We start from the raw sequence: 20,198 nt of genomic DNA, 5'->3' as shown, positions 1-20,198 counted from the left end.
TTTAAAAAAAATGTTTTCCTATAATCTCTTTTAAAATGATGTGCTTTCGTTCTGTATGACACTATGAAGATAATAATAGGAAGAGATAAAGGGAATAGATTAAAGTTTAAAGTGGGAAAAGAATCAAGAACTTGATATGTATATAACTTGTTTAACAGTCAACACATAGCAAATATTATGTACACATATCACAGTTATGAAGATTTTGTCTTTCCAGAAAATGTTATATGTACAGTAGTTACTGTACATATACTCTATAGTTATTTTAATAATAGGCTTTAATTGTGGTTTAAGTAACAGTTGGAGAGTGCTGTGTGAAAACAGCAAAATATAAAAGCAGCAAGAAGATAATGTGCCCGTTTACTTTAGCTCTGTTTCACTGTGAAACTGTGCCAAATTGTTGATGTCCTGAAGTAAAAGCTCTGTAAACCCCTGCTCTTAACCAGTACATACAGTAGGTAACTGCTATATCACAAAGTGATCAATCATTCATTCCGAGTCCTTTAACATATTAAAAACTGTCATTTCCATGTAAACAGTACTGTTGACAAGCCCTTCCTATTCATATTTTCAGTGATAATGTTAGTCCCATCACTGCTTTGAGTGCCCACAAGTTAACCTGCAAGGTCTGTGTAGTGTGCCTGTTCACACAGGCGCTGTCAGGTCAGTCCCTGTGTCTGCAGGACCTTCTCTGCTACCCAGTGGAAGTCTGTGTTTACTCCAGTCTGTGTTCTAATTCACTGTCGCAGGTGTTTAATGTAAATATAGCATGTGGTGAAAAACAACCAGCTCCAGTACCAGACAATGTGGTTCTCCATTTCTGCAGGTCAAAAAGCATGTTGACTTTTAATTCGGAAGCTTGGAAATAACGACTGCAATATTCATACAGAATGAACTGTAAAATAATGACAGCCAGCGCTCCTGAGCTCTGGAAACATATTTCTGAAATGATGTTTCCAGACGCAGATAATATACATTTTTTACTAACTAGAAAAGGTGAAGGGTATGATGCAATTAAGTTTCCTTTATAAAAGATCTGTATGAAAGTGTTATATTTTTTCAGCTTTTTTTTCCAGCTTCCAGTCATTACAAGGTTAATGTGTCAGCTTTCGTGCTGAAATCAAATCCCAGGACCCTGTATCTTTGCAAAATAAAATCTGTGTTGGGCCATGTGGAATATGAAATCCATCTGTTTTTACAGTTGAAACAGATTCTGCTCCTTTGAAGGTTATTTTACAAGTTTAAAGCTGATACTGTAAGTAGCAAGAGAAAACATACTTGAGATGCTTCCTCTTTTACTTACATGTAGTTTTAGAAAATCCACAGGGGTTTAAAAATAATTTTGAAAACTGCGGCACAATTTGCACTATACGTACTTGCAAAAAGCAAAACTTGCCGTGCACATTTAGTCAGCTTTAATGGCCAATTATAGAGATTGAAAATCTTCCAAAGCACATTTTAGATTCAATGAATTCTCTAGGAGAGTGGCATCATCTTGTTTTATTGCTGTGAAATTTAACAACAAGCTGTGGAGTAAGCCTATCAGAGAAACATGGATTTAATGTTGTTGGTCTCTGGGGGCTCATTTCTGAAATTGTACACATTGCCATGCTGTTTCTGTGAAATGAAAGCTGTATTTAAATGCAGTTATAAGGTGACAGTTGTTTATTTAATGCAGTTTGCATTGGGTGTCAATATTCCCATAAATATCTGAAAAAAAAAATCCAAGATTATCCAGAATCCAGTGAGTGTGCTAACATGATAATACATGCCAGTGAATGAATTGAATTGAATGGATTCAGTCGATCCAAATCACGAGCTGTATACTGTAAGTAGTAAGAGCAACATCTAATTTGATACTGGATTAGTTTAGAAATCTCAGTTTAATGCAGAAATGTCTAGTGTTTCTGCATTATATGGCACAATAATGCCAATTCCTTGAGCTGTCTTCTGCTATGACCAAGATGAGACTTAGTGAAACAAAATACATCCAGTAAACCTAATACAAGCTGGCATATTTGGAAGGGAGGAAGAAATTGCTTAAAGAAAATGTTTATATCTAATATAAACAAAAAAAAACAGTGTGGACAAAGTGGGCTCAGGGCTTAAATACAACATCAACAACAACAATTTTAAGCAGGAAAACAAGAAAACACACATGCACACCATATGATGGGGGAAGCTTTCGCTGAGCCGGAGTTTAGAATTAAACCAAAAAAATCATTTTGCCTTTGTAGTGGTAAAATGATCCCCTTGGTACTGTACATACAGCCTTTGCCCTATGACATGAAGTGTATTCTTTATGTGTTGATATGCTTTTTCCACATCTTTGTCTTTCTGTCGGGCAGGTGTATTGGTCTAGACATTGTGACAGAATGGTTTTTAATCCTGGATCAGGAAGCTACTGTGCAGGGAACAACTGCAGTTTTATTTACCTGGAGAAAAGCCCCTGTGGCGATTTCAGCACATACATGCAAAAGAGAGTCAGGGTGGTGGAAGGGACCTTTGAGGTATCGATCCAGTTCTCACACACATGCTCAGAGGCATTCAGGGAGCAGTCCCTAAGGTTATGTGAAGTTGACACAGACTGCAACATGAGTTATTTTCTGTTTTCCATCCACGTCCATGTAATTCCATAATAAGAACTAACTCTAAGTGTTGGATGTACCAAAACCACTCTGCTCAAAGGCAAGTAACGAGATGGGGAGCCCATCCACCTTCCTTGCGGGGACAAACCCCAAGGGGAAACATCCAGAGTCAAACCCACCATGCGTGTCTTTGAGAGGTGGGAGGGAAACCAGAGCACCTGGCAAAAACCCACACAAACTTGGGGAGAACATACAGGCTTCGCACAGAAGGGCACCAAATGCTTGGATCAAACCCAGGACGCTGGTATTGAGAGGGAGCGGTGACAAAACAGTACGCCACTGTGTTTGTTTTTGTTTTCAGAACTGGCTGGCTGCTTGATAAGGACTTGCAAACACACTGCTCGTACGAGCTCATCCACAAGGCCTTGCAGGGATCACAGGCCCAGGGAACAGCCTTTCCCTCTAGGCATCACCCTCGGCTGACTGGAAGCCCTGTGGGTCTATACCATGAATTGGCCAATTCTAGCACATCCAACCCTGTGCACTTTCTCTTACCTGCAGCCTTATCAACCTGCAACTCACACCTGGCAGCACACTGAAGCTCCGGAGGTGTGAGACTGGTCAGTACCTGGCTGAGAGACCTCCTAGGAAAAACTAAGGTTGCTGCTGGAAGAGGTGTTAGTGGGGCCAGTAGGGGGTGCTCACCCTGCGGTCTGTGTGGGTCCTAATGCACCAGTACAGTGGCGGGGACACTATGCTGTAAAAAGGCGCCGTCCTTTGGATGAAACGTGAAAGTGAGGTCCTTACTCTCTGTGGTTATTAAAAATCCCAGGGAGTTTCTTGAAAAGAGTAGGGGTGTTACCCCAGGGTCCTGGCCAAATTTCCTATTGGCCTTTACCAGTCATGGCCTCCTAATAACCCCCCTCTATGAACTGGCTTCATCACTCTGTTTTTCTCCTCTCTAATAGCTGGTGTGTGGGGAGCGTACTGGTGCTGCACACTGGTGGTGGAGGGAGGAGTCCCCATTACCTGTAAAGCACTTTTGAGTGGAGTGTCCAGAAAATCACTAAAGTGTAAGCAATTATTATTATTATTCCTCTTGGGGAATCTAATTAGCACTAAAGATTGTAATGCTTTATGGATAGAAGAGTTCAACCTGTATATCAAGACACTTGGAAGACCTTTTCTGTTATTAACTGAACAATTGTTTTTGGTGAAATTTATTTTGTGTTTAATTTAGGGGCACGGTAGTACAGTATTTATCTTAGCATTAGCATTGCTGCTTCACAGCGCTGGTGTCCAGGGTTGGGGTGCTGTCTGTGAGGAACATACTAGCAGGTTAATTGGCCTCTGGGAAGACTGGCCCTGGTGTGCGTGCGTGTGCCCTGCGGATAGCGTGTTCAGCTCCAGCTCCCCTGTGACTCTGTATTGGACGAGTTTGAAAATGGAAGGATGGGTGTGTTTTAAAAATGGTCTAGCCAAGTGTAAAAAATTAGTATTCATAAGGATGTGATATCAGTCAAAAGTGGTAGCAAAGTAAAAAAAGGTACTATAAAACAACAGAAAACCACAGTTTGGCTTCTTTCATTCAAAAATATGAGCTCCATAGCTTAAAATTGTTAAAATATAATGTTAATTTTGATGCTCTTCTGTGTAAGATGGAAATGGTTAATCATTACAAAACCCAGGTGGGCTTAAAAACAAGTTATATTTTAAACACAAAAGCAGTTTAAGTGTGCTCCTTCCCTGTGATTGTATGTTACTTTAAATGGTAAAGTATTGCACACTGTATCTAAACATAAAGGAGCAAAGAACTCACTCTATAAGAATCAGTTTTACTGGGTAATGCTTACTAGTGTGTTTTTAGCACTCAGTCTGTAAGTACAAGTTGCAGTCCAGTGATGAACAAATTATCTCGCAAAGCCCTGCTTGTTGTCCTGAGGGAGAGCTTGTTGTCCTGGAGTTTGTGTGTGCGTTAGGAAGTACACCAGGTCAGTGAGCCCTTTAACGTCCACTTGTGGTCTCTGAACAGATAAAGACGTTTTGTGCCATGCCCCAACCTAAAAAAAAAAGATACTTGACTTCCAAAGATATATTGTTTCATTTAAGGAACCATAATTCTGTCAGCCATGCCTGACAAACGAGTGACAAGCCTTCTGGCGAGCTATTAGGGAGGTGCACTAACAGTTTCTCTATGTCATGCAATCCAGAATTACTGACTACACTGGCCTTCAGCTGCTAGACTGATATTGCAGGCCAACAATGGGTGTGTGGATCTCCAGGCTTGTTTAATAGGCAAGATGAAAGGTGAAAGAGTACTAGAGAGGTGAGGAGGTGAAAGGGGTCATTCCTGACACTCGTAAATACCCCGTTAAACTGAGTTGAGATGAGATGTGTCAGAAAAGCTATGGCTGCCACTTGCAGTGGAGAAGAAATATAGCACAGGACATCATGCACAAGTGTGTGAGGGCAAGACTGGCACCTTCTTCCTTAAAGTGGGAGTATTTTCACTGTGAAGCATTTTACTCTTTAAACAGGAAGCACAAAATGAAACAACTTATTTGGTTTAATATATAAGATATGAGGTTTAATCCTTAAACTTCTAATGATCATTTTTTATTGTAGTTGCCTAAGGCTTCAAGTGTTTTGAAGGAAATGTTTTGGTTGTGTAGTTTTTTGTCTGTGAACAAAGAGGAAGGAACTAGACTCTTTTAACAGAATGTATGGGGATTTGAATAAAAGGAGCAGGCTACTATAGGCTTTGCCTGAATCGAGTATGAAATATGACTGGATTTCAATTGAAACGGTTTAGTTAAACAGGTAAATCTCAGTTTGGAAAATGTCATATCTCATCGTGGAGGGAACACAAATTAGCATGAGTAGATGTAAATGGGATTAATGCATTGGAGACTAATATAAGATAAAGGTTATTTAGTAAATGTAAAATTTGCTTTAGGAGGGAGTGCCCAGATGTGGTACTGAAGACCTGGTGCGTCTGCAGGTTTTCTAGGTCTAAAGCAGTAAAACAGCAGTTTAAAAGCACTAATGCCTGGAGAGCTGGGAAGAACAGTTCGATTGGTCCAGTCAAGCCTGTAACCAGTTGGTTTATGTTGTTAAGTGGTGAATTGGAATGGAAACCTGCTTTCACACTAGCCCTCCAGGAACTGGATTGGACACACTTGTCTTGAGGTAACTGGCAGCTGTATCGAAGGAAATTACTGAAGCGCTGTTGACTGCATTTGCACAGCATTGAGCTCAGTGTTCGTGGCACAGAAGCGCAGTGGTTGGCATCGCTGCCTCGCAGCGCTGCGGCCCTGGGTTCAATTCTGGACCTGGAATTCTATCTGTGTGGAGTTTGTATGTTCTCCCCACGTGCATGTGGGTTTCCTCCAGGTGCTCCGGTGTCCTTCCACAGTCCAAAGGCATACTGGTAGGTTAATTGGCTTCTGGGGACATTTGGCCCTGGTGTGAGCGTGTGCGTTGGTGTCCATTGTGCGCTTGTGGACTGGCATCCTGTCCAGGGTGTATCCTACTTTGTGCCTGTTGCTGGCCAGGATAGGCTCCGGCTCCCCTGTGACCCTGTATTGGATGAAGCCCTCCAGCGACTGACAAAATGGAATTTATTTAAAACACCTCTTGAATGGAATTGTTATAGCAGATGGTGATGATGCAATTTATAGCTTGATAAAATATGTCTAGTTGAACCTTAGACAGTGCCAGCTCTTATCACACACCTCCGATACCGAATGCTAGTTTCTGCCAGTCTAAGTAGTGTCTTGATTAAGAAACTTTTCTCAATGCACATTGATGTGAAATCACTCTGAATTTTGAATCTACTATTCTGGTCAGTTGTTCTTTGGTTTCATCAAGGGATATTGCAACAGATTTATGTGAAAGATTTTTCCCCCTAGTTTAATCGGTATGAACCTTATCTTATGAAATTGTCCGTTCACCTTAGTTACCAATGTTTTTTTTCTCAAAAGAATAGTCATCCCCCCACAGTCTGTAACACGCAGTGGATAGTGGTGTTCTTTTCAGTGCCACAGATAATAAAGCACACGGTGTTTGACAAATGAGACACCCTAGAGCCAAAAAACACCGAGAGATTTCACACTTGTCAAAGTTTGTGTCTTCACATTCTCATTAGGAATCACTGTTTCCCATTCGGCATTGTGGTTTACAGGAACCTTTTTCATAAAATGCACAATTTATTTCTAGTTTCTGTCAATAAATTAAAAAAAACACTGCATTTGACATTTGTTTGAAAAATGTTAAATAAGAGTGCAGGTACATTAGAATGCGGTTTTTCTCAATTACCCTTTTTATATAAAACAGACTTCAAAATGCATTATTTCAACATTTTCAAGACCAAAAGGCTTCGTAAATACTTCAGTATTGTTTCAAAAATATGAAGACTAAAACATTTGCACATGAGAGTCCATTCTGACCATCTAGCTTGTTGCTTGGTAGTAGCTAATTTAATCAGGCAGCTCATCCAGCTGTTTCAACTGGTATCAGCTTTGAGAACATGGCTGGGCAGCTTGTTCCAAACCACCATTACCTATATTTTAGCAATAATATGAAAAGCAGATATAACATGGCCTCTTTATTGTAAATATAGCTGTAAAATGTCATACAGTATTTGGAATACAGTATAGCCATTGCATGGATATCCCATGATTCCACTGCATTAATAATTATCTTAATTATACAAAATATTTCATCACTTATCCACCCACCTACCCATCCATTTTTGAAACTGCTTCATCCAGAATAAGGTCGCAGGAAAGCTGTAGCCTATCCCAGCAAGCAACGGGCACAAGGCAGGGTACACCCTGGACGGGACACCGGTCCATCACAGGGCAGACACAGACTCACACACCCACACCAGGGCCAGTTTTCCCAGAAGCCAATCAACCTACCCTACATCTTTGCACTGTGGGAAGAAAGCTGAGCACCCGGGGGAGACCCAGGTGAACATGGGAAGGACATTCAAACTCCACCCAGACAGCACCGCTGGAATTGAGTCTGGACACCAGTACTGTGAGGCACCAAGGGTAACTTCTGTGCCACCATGTTCTATGACATATATTGAATAAAAATAGCATTTAATTGGCATTCAAAGAAGTCACTCAGATTCAGCCCCAATGACTGCTTGGTTACAGTTAAGATGTAGTAGTCTCCATTCTAGTGGTCAACAAACAGTCAATTAACATGTCACTAATGATGTCGCAAACCGTTATAAAAATATAACGTATTTCTAAACCCAAGGTTAAGAGCATAGTTCAGGCAGTGGTCAGTATTAAGGTTTTGTTACTAACATCCTACCTTCTACGGTAGGAGTTGGTCATTATCACGTTTACGTCACTCTATTAAAAAAGTATGTTTTATTTTTAAAATGTGTAGAAATAATGTACCATTTGGGGGCTCTGTTGGAAGCGTTTTCTAAGCATATTCCAGAAATGTCAGATGGTATATGTGACGTGATTAAGTTTGGCTACCTGTGTAGCAAATCTGCCTCCAGTATAAGAAAAGAATGTCACAAGATCTGCTTGTTCCTAGACGTCTGCCAAGCCAGCAGAGGCTGTTAAAAAGTTTCAAGTTTTAGTGTAATCGCATGCTTTGACATATTATCAGTGCTAGGTTTTAGGTAAGGGAGATCTTATTGAAATCTTATGGCCTCCCCATCTAGTAATCCCCAAACAACATTGTCTATCACAAGATAGGAAGGAGAAATGACTCAAGTTCAGCACAGGGCCAAGCTGAGAAATAACCTCAGTTTTGAAGGACTTTATGGTACCATACAAATTTTGCTCCAGGATTTTTTAAAACAAATTGTAGACGTTTAAAAGTACAAAAAAAGAAATTAATCAATACTGCATAGTTACTGTATGTAAGTTAATTGACTAACATATTTTGGGTTAGTATATTCCATAGGGGGTAACCTATCCTGTAATAAATATTGGGAATAAAATGACCCATTACATGGATATCCCATGATTCGCAGTAACTGTAAAGTAGTAGCAGACCAGGCTCTTTCCTGTACAGCAGCAGATCTTATAAATGAATCCATTTAGACTATCATAAGAGTTTGCAGGCAGTGCTTGGAGGATAAAAAAAACACCACAAAGAAACACAACCCACACTCTTCTCCGATATTATGGTAGGGAAGTGTATATACAGTGGACATTAATGTACAATATTTTGTTTCCATTTACATTCAGTTTTGGATAATAATCTAGAGTTGAAATGAAGAAAGAAAGGGCATTAATATGGCAGATCCATTGCCTGTAAAAACTATATGGTGTGTACTGCATATGAAATGTGAGCAGTATGGCCTTCTCTTCTAGGTAAGGCTTGACAAGCTGTATATCGTACTTTTTGTACAGACTTTTCTGCTTCAAGTCTCATTATGTCTGTGCAGCTGGGCTGGCATTGACTAACATCCTCTGTTATTTGACTGAGTACAGTCGGGCACAGGGCCAGTACTCCCCTTCAGAGATTTTAACTTCTCAGCCCAACACATTCAGTCTCCTTTGAACCAATCACCCACCTGCAGCTGAACCCTGTACTCCTCTCTGCAAGACTTCTAAATTTAGCTATTTTATTGTCTGATTATGTGACGATTTGTATGTCAACAACGCAAAAGGCTTGCTACACTTGACAGTTTTAAACGAGAGGGGTGAAAAGTTCAAGGGGTAAAAAACTCACCTCCTTCCCTTTTGAACTACCGTGGTATTATCTCCAAAATATGTGATTTTAAATAGCCACATTTTTAAAGAGGACACAAAGTTGCTTCAAGTTAAAAATATTGTATTACACATCAACATCATTGGAAAAGTATACTAGAACATGCGTATACTGTATTACTGTATCTCACTTACTACTTTCTCACCTGCATACTGAAGTCAGTGTGAGATATTCTTGAATATACTTTCCTCATTTAAAAAGATGTCAGGGACACATTCAAGAGGGTTGAGTTACAGTAAGTGGAGACTGTTTCACTTAATAATTGGTTAAAATAAATAATGCTTGTTTGTTAGTAGGCTGGAGTGATATCACCAATCCATAAGTGTTCGGTAAAAAATAATAAAGTAATTGAACTGTATCAGACCCCTGAGTCCTTAACACAAACCCAGGCAGAGTTCAGTTTTTAAACTCTATATCCTTCGTCAAATGGTAATGGCTCAAATATTGAATAGTATATTCCATAGAGGTAACCTGTCCTATAAAGAGTATTGGAAATAAAATGATCCATTAATAGTATCGGTTAATACACGGAATACTGCAGCAACCCCCAAATAATAATTTTGGTTGGGTTGTAATACCCAGGGCTGGACACTGCACTAGTGACATTACTAAATCTAACATACATCTAAAGATTGTTCTCGTGGGATTTGCTGAAGTAAAACACCCCCTTTACTTGTATTATTGATGTATTATTGTTTTACTCTGTCTTTCTGTACATTAATCATAAAGTCACCATACCTGCCATTATGTCTGGGGATATTTTACATTTAATCAGTAGACCATGTGCTGATGCCTTAATGATGTTTTAGATTGCTTAAGCTAATCAACAAAATTGTTTGCCTCCTCAAAATTGGGACACCATTGAAACGTCTGAATATTTTTGCAAGGCACTATAAAACAATAGTAGCTATCTTTCACAATTCAATATAAAATACTTTATATATCCTGCATATTTTGTTCATGTTTTTCACAATAAAAAAATTCTCACTTTTAGCGTCTTAAAAATTACATGAAACATGTTTCTCAAAGTGTGTATCATTACAATATGCTTTTAGTTCACTGGGCCTTATATCATAATAAAAATATGCTGATATACTCTGTCTCTGAAAAAATCCTGATATTTTCTTTAATTTACTTACAGGTATTTGCGGAAAAGGGGATTTGAAAGGGGGTATTTGCAAAGTGTCTAACATCTAAGGAAAAAAAACAGTATTACTCAAGCCACAGCAATGAAAACATCTGTCTTCAGTCTTTAATTGAATGTGGCTAATCTGTACAGAGAAAAGGAAGGAAGATTTACTGGGCATGCCATATTCCTCACAATAAACTAAGCATGTTGAATCTGGTTCAGAAAGAGATATAAGTTTAGTTTCTGTGCTGTACCACCAAGTCCTAAATAATTTAAATACACTTTTGACAGAAACATGTTAACTCTTTAAGCTCCAAGGGAGGTGCATCTTAAAATATAGCTGCAATCGTATTAAATATGATTTTTATTTGTGCATAAAGTTATGTGTGCAGACTTTCTATATAAAGGTTTATGAAACTTTTAAGTACAAATGCTTTATGTGTGTACAAAATATCAACAGCAGCCTTGTAGCCTCACCAGATCTCAGGTGCTAAGCCAGGCTTAAGATGACATGCTAAACTAAGGTCCTGACTAAAGGTCCCTTGGCACTTTTATAAAGAGTGTGAGGTGGCATAACTCTTAATTCAATTATCCTGTAGGTAAAGCACTGATTAGGGTGAAAAACGCTCTTTAAATTGCAGGAATTTTTAGTTACCACGTGTACGCAGAAACAAAATATGGAAATATGTCACTTTACGTAAAAATGAAATGTTGCCTTGTTGGTGTTATGTTTGTGGCATAACGCGCGGGCGTGTTCAGAGTGGAGGCGGGGCTCTGGATTAAGGGCGACACGTTACCTTAGAAACCACGCTAATTAAGGAGCAGCTGTGGGTCCCTTTGAGACACGCCGAGCACCTCCCGGAGGGCCGAGGCAGACCCCCGCAAGGGGAGACTCTTCCAGCGACAGTCCCGGAGGGGGTTGTGACTTTTTTCTCGGTTTTTGCCAACCTCACCAGTGCCTCCGCCCCTTCAGACTGGGCGTCTGCTCTTAACTCCTCCCACTCCCGCATTGTCGCCTGGTGACCTGGCGTACTTGTCCCTGCATGCTGACGCAGCTACCCACCTGAACTACTGTAATCGATTGCCTTGCAACCAGTCCCATTGTAGCAAACCGGCAGAAAGCTGATACAAGTATAAGCATTGACATGATTTAGAGTCCTGGGATTTGAAACTTGCAAAAAACGCGGCTCCTGGGAAGGAACTCACACACGACAAGCATGTAAAAGTCCGTGTTTTGAAACACAAGAGCAGTTAGGGTTGTTATTTGATCCAGGCGTCTCCAGCTGTTTCTTGAAAGAAGCCAGGGCATTGGTTTCAGCAATATGGCTGGGTCGCTGATGCCCACAATCCTTTGGTAAATGCCTTGTGTCCTCAATGTTGAATACACAAGCCAACGTTTTTTGAGGAATTTTGAGAACTTGTATCAGGTCCCCAGGTCAACTTTTCTGTTTAAGATTAAAAAAGGTTCAGTTGTTTCACATATCAGTGTAAGACATTCCCTAACAATCCAGCATGTACTATATCTGAATGCTCTTCTCTGGACTGAGTCTGGAGAAACAGTAGCTAAAGAAAGCCTTTCCTGTTGACAGTATGCATCCCGAATTTTACTTTTCACCCAAGGCCATATATACAAAATGCTGCTGAATGTTCCTGAAACTGGTACTGTTGACTGTAGAAGTGTTCAATGAATAGAACCCAAATAGTCCAAAACTGCTGGAAAATTCCTGAGTATATTCTCTGTGATAGGCAACAATCCAGTAGAGATTTTGCCGATGACCTTGCTGCAAGCACATCTCAATGTTTCTTCAGGGTGAGAAAGAGACAGATTAGTGCAGAGTGGCTTCAGTGTGAGGGATACTGCTCAGAAACCTTTGCTGAGAAGAAGCTACAGTACAACCCAGAGGAACTCAAATGGGTAAGAGAAATGCAACAGTGTAGTGATCAAACCTGGAGAAATTGGTCCTTTCTGGTCCAAGTGTGAGCTGCTTGTAAACAATTAATGGCAGTTTGTTTGAAAGTGGAGAGTGGTTTAACAGTTTCCAAAAGATACCAGGCAAATATGGGAAAGATAAAAGACAAGTGTGGAGCTGTTTCTTGGCTAAGGATGTTGGAGATTACCTCAGCTGCTTGGAAGGTTGAAAATAACCTGACTACCGTGAGGTAAAGGCAGATTGAGGTCCGGAATGTCAAAATTCCCTGAGGAACACATCTCTTTGGAGAGGGATTCATATTTCAACATGGAAAAATCCGTCGTGAGGCTGATGGAGCAATCACATTGATATAACGTCATTCCCAGAGCCCCGATATATGAATGTCATGGAGGCCAGACGGGTGACATACAGTACACTCTGAAAAGGTTAAATAGCAACCAAACAACTTGGATGACTTCTGGGAAGTTTTTCATCATATTTGCAACAACATATCAGAGTCCCTCATTGATAAACTGCATTGAGCATGAAATCAAGATCTCAAATTATGCAAGGAGCTCACATACCAAATATCAGTGTTCCGAACAGTGAATTCATTTGCCTCCGCATATTGTCTGTAACAATGAATTGTGCTTATGTTCATGCTTATTGGTTTAATATAATTTGCATTATGCTGTATAGATTCTAGATTTTTTTCAATATGATCTTTTCACAATTATTAATCTGTACTTCTAGACTTTAAATGTTCCATAGCTATAATGCTGGCTGTTTTTTATGTTTTATTTTGTATTGCATTAGTTTAAGAGCAGTTCACCTTGAAAACCAGGGGCTGTGAGAATCAGCTAGGCTACACATACAGTACTTAACTATTCTAACTATATGACAAAAAAAACCCACAAGGCATTATGTGTGAAGTCTTGTGCGCTTGCTTACCATGGCAACAGATGCTCACTACAAAGGGAATGCAGTGGGGCTTTTTGCAGGTTACAATTATATCAAGGTATTGCAACATGATCGAGTGGAAACAAACTGTAATTTTTCACAGTTTTAAGTTGCCAGTGGGTTGATGAGTGCAAACATTTTAAAAAAACTTTAGAAACCTCTTTCATAACTAGTAGACTTTGTATGTCGCTCATTAAACTGAACAAAGGAAACCAGAGAGAAGAAAACATGCTTTCTGTTCTGCAGAGGAAATATTGGTTGGAGTGAAATACATGCACTCATTCATGTATCTGACTCCAAGCTCTTTGTTATTCATCGGTCTTCAGTGTAAGCAAAGGCGTTCTCATTATCATGTGTGACTGGACTGTTTGAAGGTGTAGTCATCTGAGGTAATGAGAAAGGAAACATATTGTATACTACTTTCTTCAAATAAAGTATACGGATTTCTTCGTTACATTTACAGGTCATAATGTTATTGCACAGTCCATTTTTAGCCATTTTTAATACTTTGCTTCAGAGGTACTGAGCTTTAAACGATCTGTTTTTCCCTTTTTTAAGAATATATTCCCTCTATATTGTTTTGTTGTATTTTACACTATTCTCTCAGCTGTCTGAAAAATATAAGGTGATATTTTGACTGAAATATATCAATTTTGCATTAAGATAACATTTAACATTAAATACTGTGTTTCTGCATTTTGTTGTACAGAAATGAGCCTTTTAGCTTCATGAGTGCGTAGAGAGAAGCACATGTTGAGCAAATTAATGATGAGGAACACCTGACAACAGCTCAATCAGATTCAGCTGGTGAATGTAACGGATTAGATACTACGATGGTTCAGATTTGCTAGTCATGTATACATTAGTACCTTGAGGTGTTGCAGTGAAGCTTTTGAAGATTCTGTTCAATGTCAATTAATGATTGTTGAATTCCAAACTTTTCCTCTCACTTAAACTAAGCCACCTTAGTTATAATAGTAGAGAATAGTCCTGAAAGCATTGCATACGTTTGTGATGCTCATTACATGTATTGTAACACTTGATCGTATCTACATTCTTGTCATTGATTAAATCAATCAGCTAATTGTTTCTGTGCCGATGATATAATTTATACAGAAAGTTGTTAGTTGAACCAAGTGGATGTCCTTTGCAGCACTGACTACATTTTCTCCCAGGTTTGCTTTTTGTACAAGTCAAAACAAATGAAGCTTGATGTATACTGCCCTCTACTGCCACTAGAAAGAAGGAACAGTTCCAAAAACGGAGGTGCACAGTTAACGCAGTGAATTTCAATCACGAGCTTTTGATTGTGCATCGGTCGTTGTTCATTTTGCAACGTTTTAAAACATTTCCGTTTTAATTGTTCTGATAGGTCAGAGCCGCCTTTTCTTATAGGTTTCGATGAGTGAGTCCAGGCCTCCGTTGTGACGTAAGACATGAATCCATGGATGTCTGCCATGGCAACAGAGTTCCATTCTCATGAGAAAGAATGGAACCAGGCTTTGTGTACGGAATGCGCACAATGCGCAGGTGACTGGATTTGTACATTTGGAAACAAATTGTGATGGTTTGAGAAACCAAGTGAATTAGCAGAGCAGTTTGTTTACAGAGCCTCGGTTTTGTGACGTAATGATTTGTAAAGTGATACACCACAATCAGTGCAGGAGAATTGCAGTGTCACTGGGAGACTGGGTGGCACAGTGGTTTGAACATGGTGCTGAACCTGCAGCTATGATCCAGTCCCTGTCTGGTATGAATGAGGAAAGGGCATGAACATCCTACCTCTTCACTATGAGCTAGATATGGCATTAGACAAGTAAGCCTGTTTTAATCCTGGACACACATACGTTTCTAATTATTCTGACAGGTTAAAGCTCTGGAAGTTCACTCTTTACATATCATAATGGAAACTGAGATCTTTTCTAGCTAGCTTCCAGTAACTTTCCCCTTTTCTGCAATGGGTAATAGCCAGTTCTGGGCCTTAGATGCTCCAGTCCGTATTAGCGAGCAGGTTTTCTTTGTAGTTTTTAATCCTTAATGGATCCAAAATGGAGATTATATTCTCAGTAGTCAAAGTCATGGCAGCTGTGATCATTTTGTCCAGCTAAGTGAACAATTGAGTTGTTTTGAAAACTGATGAATAGCTCAAGAGAAGTGAAAACCAGAATCCCGCGTGACATCAAAGATAGCTGTGCTAAAACCATCATCTGTCGATCTCTTTTCTAATCCCAGGTTGTGGGGGATCTGAAGCAACAGGCGCAAAGCAGGGTGAACCCTGGAAAGGGCTATTAATCCATCCCAGGGCACATAGACACACACTTGCAAAAGGGGCAGTTTTCCCAGAACCCAATTACCCACCCAGTAAGTCTTTGGACTGTGGGAGGAACCTAGAGCATCCAGAGGAAACCCATGCAAACGCAGGGAGAACGTACAAACTCCACACAGACAGCACCCCAAGTCTGGGATTGAACCCAGGGCCACAACACTGCCAGGCACCAATGCCGACCACTGGGCCACCATGCTGCCCCTGTGCTATGCTCAATGTGCCCCTTTTTCTTGATAGTGCAAAGCTGTGAACAGAATGTAGTGTTTTGTCTAAGACCAGTGCTGCTACAGTATATGTCTGCCTGAAGTCTGCTGTTGGCCTTTAATGTATGAGAATAGACTTGGAATGTTTACCTTAAATCCCTACAGGAAGCTGATGTTACGGTTGCTAAGCAATGCTGCACTCGTAAAGAGACAAATCACACAGATTGTGATTTGAGAAAGCTTTCTTTGCTAAAAAGCTATTCCATTGTTCGTAGAAATTTGAAAAATCTGCACAGACTGATAGTTGCATTCAGCACTGACATTCTTCATATCTCTTTGAATATGTATAGGTTTCTTTCCTAAGCAATAATTGCAGGGGAACAAAGCACACAGCAGAGCTTTTTCATTGGATTATCTATTGGGCCATATGAAAGGATTTTTTTTCTGTTGGTTTAAAGCTTCTAAATCCCAATTTTCATATAATTGTTAAAAGATTTGACTTACAAAATGTTAAGCAAAATTAAATTGAGACATTTTTAACCATAGGTTAAACTTTTAATGAACAAATTGACAGCATTAAAATGTTTTCTTATATTAGGAAGTTCTAGTTCTCTGCTCCTTACAGTATTGAAAATATGAGTAATGAAAATTGCACAATATAGATTAGAAGCTTGTTGACTGTTTTCAGTATTTTCAGTTTTGGGGAAATGTGAGGTTTGGCTGCAGTTGAAAGTAGTGGTCTTAATTTGCTAAAACTTTGATTTCTGCTCTCTTGTCAGGTGAGATTTCATTCTCAGTAGCCAAAGTCTATATCGCATACAGTATTTAACATCCTAAAGTGGTATCACTGCTTATCCATTATTTTAAAATGTTTCCTAAACCTGTATATTCCAATCTGGACTGCAGAATAAATTGATTATTCTCCACTAATCTTCAACCAGCCAAACCCCAGAGTCACTTGGCCAGTGGTTAAGTTATTTATGTTACATTTACTGTATGTTACAACATTACAGTTACTAGAATGATACCTTTTTTTTCAACAAAAGTATGGTGTTTCAAAGGATGTTAGATTAAAGCAAAGGGCCATATTACGGTCTGATTATTAAATAATAATAATAATAAACTTTATTTTATATAGCGCCTTTAAAGGTGGCTTCTCAAAGCCACCTTGGAATACTGTAATATGTACTGTAATACTGTACATTCATTTACAATGAATGTACAGTATTAACCTTAGAACATTGTTTATTGCCACCCTGTACAAAGCAAAGCATCAAACCTTCATTTTGAGGCATTTGTTATGATTTCTACAGAATATGCACCCAGTTACCATTCCTTTTAAGAATAAGGTTTAAAGTTTTCAAAAAAAGAGCCCAGACATAAAAAAATAATAATTATATTTTACACGTATTTTGAGGCTGGAAGTATTTTGAGGGGTGGCATGGTGGTGCAGTTGTTGACATTGCTGCCTGGGATGCTAAAGGTGTAAAGTTTGTATGTTCTTCCTGTGTTCACATGGGTTTCCTGCAATGCTATTTTTTTATATTTATATATTTATTTCAGGGTTAGATGAGTGCATTTCCAATCATGGTAAAAGAAAAATGTACACAGTAGCTTGTAAAAACTCCAATTTCCAATACAAAATAGGTGAACTTTCCAGGTATGCACAGCGCCATGCTCTGCGATTAACGAGGCAGCAGAACATCCAGTGATGTGATGCAGCCCTATTACACTGTAAACAAGCAGGCTTGTGAGTCCATCTCTTTTAATCGAATAAAAATGCTGCTCTTGACTTCGAGACGGTTTTGCCAACGAGCGCTACTTGTTAACTGTGCATGCAGATCACATTGGAACATTTCTGCAGTGAAATGTCTGCTGCACAACCTGTACTTATTCCCTCCTACCAAGACCATGGATTTGTAATAACTGGGGTTCACGATTTTGCACTTCATTCGAATTTGTAAATTTTTTTATGCTGTCATTTAATTTATTTATTTTGTTAAGGAGATTTAATAACCAAAATTGGGACTGCAGTAAGTTTTATTCTAGATCATTAACGTCCATCAAGTACAACGCTGTTGCTAGTAAACACCTATTAAAGTATCAAATGTTCACAATTGTTTTTTTTAGTTGGTATTTTCTAATTTTTTAAATTTTCCAGGTAGGAGACCAGATGAAGCTTCTTCATAACTGCTGGAGTGAACTACTCGTGCTGGATCACTTTTACAGACAAGTACAGCACAGCAAAGAAGGGAGTCTACTTTTGGTCACTGGCCAAGAGGTAAGAGCTCAACAGTCTGCCCACTGTAGGTTGCTGTGCTTTTCTGATAATATTATCTGCTTGAGTGGTGGTACGCAAAATCATCTCCAAAGAGATACGCAGACATTTTCAATATAAAGTATGAACTGACAGAACACATCTGTGTGTAGATCTTCCTAAAACATAAAAAAGGTTATTTATAGAAGCACAGTGTAAAATTAAAGAATGGCCAGACAAAAAAGGAAGTTAGACAATTAAACCGAATGAACATGAGGTAATTGAGTGAGCAGTTTTGCACTGAATGGGGCTCTTCAGTACAGTAAAATCCCAGGAATTAATAGTGATATACCAATATCAGTTCATCAACCTAAAATCTTAATAATGGTTTGGAAAATAAAGTTAAAACCACATACAGTTGTTAATGTTTTTCAGAAACCCTATAAACAAACAAGCAGTCAGAGCTTTAAGAAAATGCAGATTCGCTTTCCTTCATATTTAGTCATTTTCATTGGTTTACCTCCAGATCCAGATTTTGTACATGAAATGCTCATCAAATCAAGCACAGAAGCAACTTCACTCCGCCTTCATGTTGTGATACATGTAGATTGAGGGAAAGGTAACATTATTACTTGGCGAAAATAACACTTATATTGTCCGGCCTAGCTTTTTAACAATCAGTAGATAATTAGGTGTTGAAATGCCTCCCTGCAAAGCCCAGCATCTAGTTCTAGTGCTGTTTTACAAGACCTTGATGTAGTAATTTTATCAGGACCAAGCTTTCTCGCTTCCTGTATTGTGGTCAGACATTAACTGTATTAATGTCAGAAGTCGCCACTCAAATGTGAATTTCCATCTCTGATCTTCAGTTGTTTAGGTCACTAAGTCAGATATGGAATCTATATCTGATAAGAATCAGATATAGAAAATAACCTGATGGTTTTAGTTGGGTGATTAGTTAGAAGTCCTAGCCGAAAACCAGGCTCTGTTCAGTTGTATTCGTTGGTGAGGTAGCTAGCATTTTGCCGCCATGCGAGATGCTCAGAAGGAGCTCAGTTTCTGGCAGCATTCCTTCTATGACCGGAAAATGACCCACACAGATGCTAGCGCTTGTTTGCCTGTCTTCGGAGATGTTTTCGTGTGCAGGAAAAAAAAAAACAGCGATCCGCAGATAACCTCGGATTGTCCACACACAGCATGTGGCCCAGGTTGGAGGAGAAAGTAAAAAATTCATTTTATTTCTGTTAAAGGCCCACATTTTCCCATACGAAAGTCAGCCCTGTGGTCTTTATTTACTGATGCAGCTGTGAGAACCAAACAGAAAACGTGGTGTGGGGAACTTTTTGGATATGATCGACTCTTGGCTGGGTTTTTACATGGGTTGTGAAAAGCTGCTTTAAAAGACATGAATATATGACATAAGTTGCAGGATGGCCTGTGCAAAAAAGAAGAATATTTCATTTATGAAATTTATGCTTGCCAAGTTCGGCTTGCGTACCGGATCATTAGTTGTCACGCCATGAATTCGAGACCCGATGTTGTGTTCAATCTCAAAAGGCGGATCTGTAGGTTAAAAGAGCAGTACAGTGGGAAATGTTTGGGATCTGGTTTTTCAATATTTTTATACCACGGTTCCTTAGAGGTAGTGACAGTGTTGTGCTCTGGAAACCCAAAGAGTTAAAGATGAGTGATTTTGAGCTCCCTTAAAGAGGTTATTTTATTTTCCTTTGGCTAAGAAATAAAGTTACTTATATGTGAAAATGCTGGTATATAAACTAGACATCACCAATGTGCTTGTGAAATTATTGTCCATCACAGGAGAGAGTCTGAGTCCTAAAATGAGTTAAATGTAACTTTTATCTTCAGAGCACCATTTCGCACATTTAGAACCCTCATTCAGTTAGAAGATATTACGTTTTGCCTTGCTGTTGTGTGTTTTACTTCGCATCGTATGCCCTTAAAATTGGACCATGTACAATGGCTCCAATAAGCATTTGGATGCCAGCCATTCTAATACATACTGAAAGAACCACACCAAAAAATTAAAAACCCTGAAACGTCAGAATAAAAATGTA

General features: G+C 39.2%; 1 protein-coding gene across 2 annotated transcripts in view; it reads left to right on the top strand.

The window, feature by feature from the left end:
- Positions 1 to 20,198, top strand: part of LOC148816054 (nuclear receptor subfamily 5 group A member 2-like) — a 44,208-nt gene that overhangs the window by 16,214 nt on the left and 7,796 nt on the right. For both annotated transcript variants that reach the window (XM_088940586.1, XM_088940588.1), the window contains exon 5: positions 18,028 to 18,147. In XM_088940586.1, coding sequence (XP_088796712.1) covers positions 18,028 to 18,147 — 120 coding nt within the window. The remainder of the gene's footprint in view (positions 1 to 18,027; positions 18,148 to 20,198) is intronic.

The sequence above is a fragment of the Atractosteus spatula genome, chromosome 23 (assembly GCF_055471065.1).
Source record: "Atractosteus spatula isolate fAtrSpa1 chromosome 23, fAtrSpa1.hap1, whole genome shotgun sequence".
Lineage (NCBI taxonomy): Eukaryota > Metazoa > Chordata > Actinopteri > Semionotiformes > Lepisosteidae > Atractosteus > Atractosteus spatula.
Note: the sequence above shows the minus strand (reverse complement) of the source record. Positions and strands in the feature narration are given on the sequence as shown.